We start from the raw sequence: 7,232 nt of genomic DNA, 5'->3' as shown, positions 1-7,232 counted from the left end.
TGTACAGGTTTGATAATAGTAGCTGACAGCTGAATTTGAAGTATACATTTCGTTCCAAGATAGATGCGCGTGTAGGTGGATGTGTTGTAGAAATACAATGTACGACACGGCTGAGCCTAGGTAAGCTGGTGATCCTCTAAACATCATCTGCACGAAGTTAGGGCAGAAATCTGCTCCTTTAAATACCTGTTCATCCTTCTTATGACACTTTCTTTAAAGAGCTCAGTGAATAGTAGGTAAAATAAGTATCTAATGAGGTATGACAGAAACCCTGATTGAGCTAAACAGCAGAGAGCTGAATTCTAATAAATAAATGAAGCAAAACGTTTACTGCCAGCAACTATGTCAAGTTAGACATAGGAAACTGTAGCTATGCAGCTGGAGAAGGGCAATAGTCTGCAAGCCAGAAAAGTGGTGGAACTCCTCCAGCTTTGATTATTTATGGTGTGATGATGAAGGAACAACTTTCCATGTGATGAACAGCTTTAAAGTTGAACAGTGAAGCTGAGAGAGAGATTTAATGAAAAATCAGAGGGGAACAAAACTACAGCTACAAAAACAATAACATTCGGTTTAACAATTTAAAAATGTAATTTGTGTGCAAAACCAGATGTTAACTTTTCCAGCTTCAAGGTAAACAGCAAACTGTATTCATAACAACCCTTCTGCTGGACAGCAAACAGACACTACCTAATGTTACAGTATGTAAGGCTCACTTTGGACCTCCAAATCTTATCAAAATGAACACAAATGCCAAACAAACACATTTTAAACAAAGGACACATCTGTATTTAATGCAAAGCTATTTTCCAAAGTCCCAACCTTTCATAATCTACCATAATCATAATAGTCTGAAACATAAGACTGCTTTCAGGCTCAGAAAAAAAGGCTTCTAATTTTAAACATTTATGAGGACACTGAGAAGTGGCTTAGAACCATGCTTTAAAACATGTTTTCAGGCTTTGAACTGCTGAAAGCTGAGACCCCTTTACCCATTTGGCCTGAAGAAAGGGAGAGAAGTACAAAAATATGATGAAAAGACTGCACATGAGAATTTCTATTAAAGAAAACGCAGCTGACTCCTTCATTCCAGCCCCTTCCTCCCATCACCACTGCACCTTCCCCTCCAGGGGAAGTGCACTTCTTGCCTGATGAACACCCCCACACAACTCATCTACATCACAGGCTCTGATGCACCACTGTTTTTAACAAATACTTTTTGAAAATAATTTTAAGGGGCCACTCTGCCATTGCTGATGCTGTTCCTGAACAGGAGGGACTTTGCCTCAGCACTGCATTGATGCCTGCTCATTTTAAACTATTCCTTGGGATGGGTGACTTAATGTTCATTCCAAAAAAAGATCATGATCAAACCTTTTAAATGGTTTTTCCCAACTCGTAAAATGCATGCTTTATGCTGGGAATAAATTTCCCTTTGATATAGTGTAACTATGGGAAGGAGAGATTGTTCTCACATTTCTGTTTCATGGAAAACACCCTGCTGTTTGTTTTTTAAAGGATTAAGTTGCAGGAGTAAAAAATGCTGCTAAATGCAACACACTCTACTAAGTTAAATACAGCCTCAGTCTGATATGAAACACTAACTTTAAAAATAGCTATTCCTTTACAAATGTGCCAGTGAAAATAAATATGAATATATTGTAGGCATTAAAAGATGAATGTGTCAAGAATAAGAACAAGTACTACTTTTAAGGTAATTCAGCATAAAATATCCCCAATATATGAAAGCGAAGAAACAGCCAAAAATATAAACTTATAGCAACAGATAGTAGGAAGGAAGTTTTGAAAATCCATGGGAATTCTTCTACCTTATCAGGCACCTGTACAGTTCTGTGAGCATTTTCTTTTTGTCTTTTATTATTCTTGATTCCTGCCTTATAGTTCAATTTCAGGGCAAAGCACCATACAACAAGAAATTGCATTCAAAACTATTAGGTCATCAAAATTGTGTTTACTTTTTAAAAACAAAACATATACACAAAATATTGCAACAGCCTCTGGAATCCTACTCAGAAAGCCCAACATTTTTAGATCTCATGTTTTCATCACCATAATTTTTGCAAAACAGTGAGCGGCAACTCAGGCTATTTTAGGAATGACTCTTTCATCAAAGCAGTCCCTCAACTACAGCTGACCACAAGAAGGAATGAATAGAGTAGTACTGCAAGGATAGTACTGGTGTATTTTTCAGCTTGCCCTCTGACATGCTCTGACTTCTGCTGAAGAGTGATGCAGCGATTTCTCAAGACTGCCTCCATTATTGCTCCCAAAATAATTCAGAGGTACATAAGGCTTTAAGCAGTTTAAACACCAATTTCAAATTGGATTCAATGGTTTCAATGACCTTTTCATCAAAACCAAGCTCCAGAACTGCATCCCCTGACAGCCTGACAGGACCTGTCCCCTGGAGATGTGCTGGGCTCCATCTTAATGTGTGGCAACTCATCTTCGACCCAAAAAGCTACAGGCAAAAAAATACATGTAAAGGTTTTACTGCTAAAATACAGAGATCTTTGCTGTTACCAGAACAGAACTGAACACAAAAACACCTGCAAGCAATGAACATGGTTGAAGATACTGAAATCAAGACAACAAGAATTAAAAAGTTCTTAAATTATAGACTATAAGGCTCCTGAGTGCCAGCTGCATGTAAGCACATTCCAATGATCAAGAGAACTGTATGGAAATATGGATTTACCAGAAAATCTGGAAGCATAGTTGGGACCTGACTTCCAGTCAGGTTTGTAATTTCATTCCAGATTGAGATTACTACATATAAATTGATTTATTTTTGTGTGTACAGTATAATTTAATTTACAAACCTATTTCCTTGAGATTAACCATTAGTATTGAGTATTTGCTGTTATAAAGTTCCTTAAGCATGAATTTTAAGTACAATCATTCATAATCAGATTCCATGTACCCATCTGGAATGATACTGAATAAATACATTTTCTAGTCACCAAAATAAAGGTTAGTATAACTTTTTAAAAAATCCCCAACAAACCCAACTAACAAACCTTTGAAATGATACTTCTGTTGAGTTAGTTTAGCAAGACAGTGAAAAAACAATTTGGTAAGGTAGTTAATGCTTTTCATAGCATTGTAGAGTTAAGCTTCAATATTCACCGTTATCAGAAAGTTCAGTAATTCCTTGTTTTGATACCAAAGTAAAAATTGCCCATAAAGTGGAAGGGTCTTCACAATTATGATGACTCTGCCAATGATCACAAAGATCCTCTTTTCTTCCAAATAACCGTTTGCATAAAATGCAGTTATAGCCCGCTTTAGACCAAAATTCTATTTTTTTGCTTGGTGTACCAAACCCCACATTTTGCCTCTCCTTGGAGGCTTCACTACTTCCTGACTGAGTCAGTTCACTTTTAGGTAAAATATTGACATTATTTTGATGGTGGAAGTTTATCTGTCTCTTCAGTTTTGGAACAGTGTACAGCTCCTCCTGACAGGCACTGCACTTTGCTAAACGTCTTCTCTCGCTGCGCTGTTTCCACAAGTGGGTTGTGTGTTTCACCAGTTCCCCCCTTGTTCCTCTGTTTCCTTGCAAAATCCCTTCCTTTACTCTTCCCTGAATCTCTTCTCCATGGCAGCACAGTAAGTGAAACTTCATTTCGCCAAAAGACTCTGCAATAAACTGGCATTGACCACATTTGACCTGTAATTTCACTTCTCCCGGGTTATGGAATAGGTCCTCAAAATTGCACTTATTTCCCCTGTTGAAAAAAAGGAAATACAAGCTATTTCAGTATTAGCCAGGCAGAGAAAAGGGATGGCAATTTCTGTCCTTATAAGTTCCAAGAAGAGATGACAGTCATGAAACACTTTTAATTAAAAACAGGCATTGTTTCTACAGTATCTGATTCACTCAAAAGAGGGAAAAAAAAAAGAAACTAAATAAATAATAGTAAAGCTGGTTTGGAAAAAACTGAAACCAAATAACACTTCTGAGCTTAAGAATTGCCTCCAAAATTAGCCATGGTAGAAATAACCTTTTAACAACAGCTACTATGACAGCTACTAAGACTGACAGAAAAGTACTGCTGTTTCTCAGCCTCAAGACCTTAAAAATTTCTAACTGATGCTCCAGAGAGTGGAGCTGTGCAAAGTAAAACGAGTAAAATGGAACTGTAGTGTTGCAGTGAGGAGTTACATTAAAGCCCTGAGTATTCGTCAGTGAAAATAAATGCACAGTGGAACAAACAAAAAAGGCAACATTTAAACTGTATCAAGAGATTTCACCTCAAAATCATAATAGAGAGGTAAAAGAATGTTCTATCCATCTTAATATGATAAATTAACTTTTCTACTTGGCTGAGTGATCACAAAAGCAGCAAACTCAGGATGGATTAGCTCACAGCACTCCCTAAAAGGAAATGGGATAATGGTATTTAAGAAGGAAAACAAACTGCAAGCTACTGCTGAAATATGAATTGTTTTTCGCTTACTGCAATTGGTTCCCTTATCTTCTAGGGAAAACCCCAAAGTGGGTAGGACAGAAGATGCAGATTAACAGAATGCTAACCACAAGAAACCAACTGACCCAAATACGGTAGTATATTGGGTGTTACTAGAATATATGCGAAATTACTTTGCATATTCAAGTGTCAATAACGATTTTTAGCCAATAAATCAGCTAAAATATACTGGTTGATCTAATGGATTGACTAGATTCAAATGGAATATTTAAACCTTTAGGAATCTCACTTGGGGGAAAAAAGCAACAATTTTCATAATGGTGAGGTTTATAGATTTCCACTGACAACTTGAAATCCAGTTTTCATTAGCATTTAATTAGTGAAAACTCTCACCTCTCTGTAGCTTCTTCTGCCTCTTTTATATTCCTGTCTCTCTTCTTTAAAGTATCTTGCATCTGTTGCTCACTAGTAGAGGGCTCTGTGCTGATAACAACCCTGTGGACTTCCCTGAGGTGGCCAAAGTACACTTCGGCATGGCCAAAAACTTTAGCACAGAATTCACAGCACACCAGCTTTTTGGGTTTGCCTTCATTGTGATGAAGCTTCATATGGGTGCTGAGGCTCCCAGAATGGATATACGCCTTCCGGCAGATCCTGCAGCTGTACGGCCGCCGGCTCGTGTGCATGTTCATGTGGTCCTGGAGATGGTGCTTAAACTGGAACGTGTGGTTACAAACATGACATCTGTGCAGCGGCTTAGGGGTGGCTGAACATGTATTTCTACTTAGATCACTTGATTTAGCTGATGTAGCATCACTTTGCTTGGAACTTAAACATTTATTGGCGAGTGAGCCATTTAAAAGTAAGTCTTGCTCATGAGACGGTGTGTCTATGATTGCTGCAGGAGTCAGCGGTGCAAGCGCCTGCGCAACCACCACTGGTTTTGGTCTGATACTGCGGTATTTTTTCACTGCTTCTGCTTTATTCCTTCGCTTGGCCTGAAATGCCAATAAATCATCCGGGGCTCTTTTTTTCCTGCCTCTTCTTTTAGAGGCTGCACTGTTCAATTTCTTAAGGCTGTCGACATCATCCACTTTGCTGGATGGAGAGAAGGTATTTTCTCGAGTGGTTTGTTTGGGTACTTGTGTAAATGATACAGCTAATTGCTTATCAAAGGCTTTGGTTTTCATCAAAGATGGTATCTTTTCACACTCAGATTTTAGTGAATGACCAGATATATCCACAACATTAGTATTCACCTTGGATTTACAGAATACTGAATTTTTCATCCTTGAGTAAGGCAAAATAGGAAGTTTTCCTTTTGGTGCTGACGGAGTCATCTGAATTGTACTGCAAAAAACTGCTGGTGACAAGACAGCAACAGGATTTGCAGAATTTGTAGGTTTTTTCTTTAGTTTCTCAGATGTCATAAGTGACTCTCTTGTGGTTTCTGATGCTGTCTTCACAGAGTGTAGACTTAGTTTCAGGGGATTAGTTGTACTTGCTGGCTTGGATAGGGAGTCTTCAACTACAGATGGTCCAGAAATACTATTGCTATCAATTTCAGTTTTGTTCATTAAAGGAGATCCAGATTCCCCACAATTGCTTTTCTTTATTAATGTAGCAACTCCAATTTCAGCTGAGTCACAGTCTCTTATCATCCCTTGCTCAGCTGAATCTGAACTAGAATGAGCTTCAGGACAGTCTTCAGTTACAGTAGTCATGGAGGAAGTCTGTGATGAGATTAGTGCTTTGGTAGGAAACTTGTTACGTGCACTCAAACCAGAGATTTGTGCTGGTTTTTTGTCACTCAGCAATTTATTTCTTACAGATTGGTACCTGGGGATGGGCAGCTTTAGGTTTTCAGAAGGGGCCACAGCTGACTGCTGAACTTGCTGTGTTAGGGCAGGTGCAACACACGGCACAGCCAACAGGGAAAACGTCCCCTTGTGAGCAGCCACCTGCATGACAGCATAGTTCTGAGCTGGTACCACCAGTGGCTTGGAACCACCTGAAGCTGAAATTGGTGTAATTGGCTCAGGCAAAGATGACTGAAGACAAGAAACCACTCCAGATGTTAAAATTTTTGGTACCATTTTTGGAGCAATGGTCCTAAACTGACTTTTCTTCTGAAAACTTTGTATTATATCCGAAGGGGATTTCTGTTTATCTGTAAGAATAACATAAGAAAGATGTGATACACAGTATTTTTTAAAAATTACTCTCTCAAAAGTAAAACTGCTTGCAAAGGATACTATTACACACAAGCTTATAAAAAATATTTAGGCATTTAAATGACCACCCAATTAAATTTAGAATTGCAAAAGTTTCATAGACATAGCACTGTCTGAAGCAACATGCTTGAACAGAGATATGAAAAAAAATTTCTTCTTAATCAAATATTAATTGGATGTTTCATTCAAGGTTAGAAACTACATGACATTTCAGAACAAATACACCCATAAGCCCCTTCAGCCCTGGAAAAGCTGCAATAGCATGCTGCCAAAACTCTGCTGGAAGAACAGGGACAGGATTTAAGCTCCATGACACAGAATTTCTCTGAGCACCAGCTCTGATCATCTCTCTCAAACAGAATCATGCTATCCTTTCAGACTTCCTCTAATAATTTGAATTTGTGGGTTTTATCAGATACAGACCAAAGTTTGCCTGATGAAGTCTTAGAAAAATTACTGCTGCAAAACATGCAAATAATGTATAATAAAATCAAAGAAGACTTAAAAGAATATGTGAATATAAACTACTGTTAAATACCCAATC

At 38.1% G+C, this 7,232-nt stretch overlaps 1 protein-coding gene across 9 annotated transcripts in view; it reads right to left on the bottom strand.

Annotated features, from left to right (window-relative positions):
- Nucleotides 1–499: 499 nt before the first annotated feature.
- Nucleotides 500–7,232, bottom strand: part of ZNF438 (zinc finger protein 438) — a 52,533-nt gene continuing 45,800 nt past the window's right edge. For all 9 annotated transcript variants that reach the window (XM_039548630.1, XM_039548633.1, XM_039548635.1 and 6 more), the window contains 2 exons: nt 4,848–6,624; nt 500–3,752 (listed from right to left, as the gene is read on the bottom strand). In XM_039548630.1, coding sequence (XP_039404564.1) covers nt 3,140–3,752; nt 4,848–6,624 — 2,390 coding nt within the window. In that variant the 3' untranslated portion in view covers nt 500–3,139. The remainder of the gene's footprint in view (nt 3,753–4,847; nt 6,625–7,232) is intronic.

The sequence above is a fragment of the Corvus cornix genome, chromosome 2 (assembly GCF_000738735.6).
Source record: "Corvus cornix cornix isolate S_Up_H32 chromosome 2, ASM73873v5, whole genome shotgun sequence".
In the NCBI taxonomy this organism is placed as follows: domain Eukaryota; kingdom Metazoa; phylum Chordata; class Aves; order Passeriformes; family Corvidae; genus Corvus; species Corvus cornix.
This window is presented reverse-complemented; position numbering and strand designations above follow the sequence as displayed.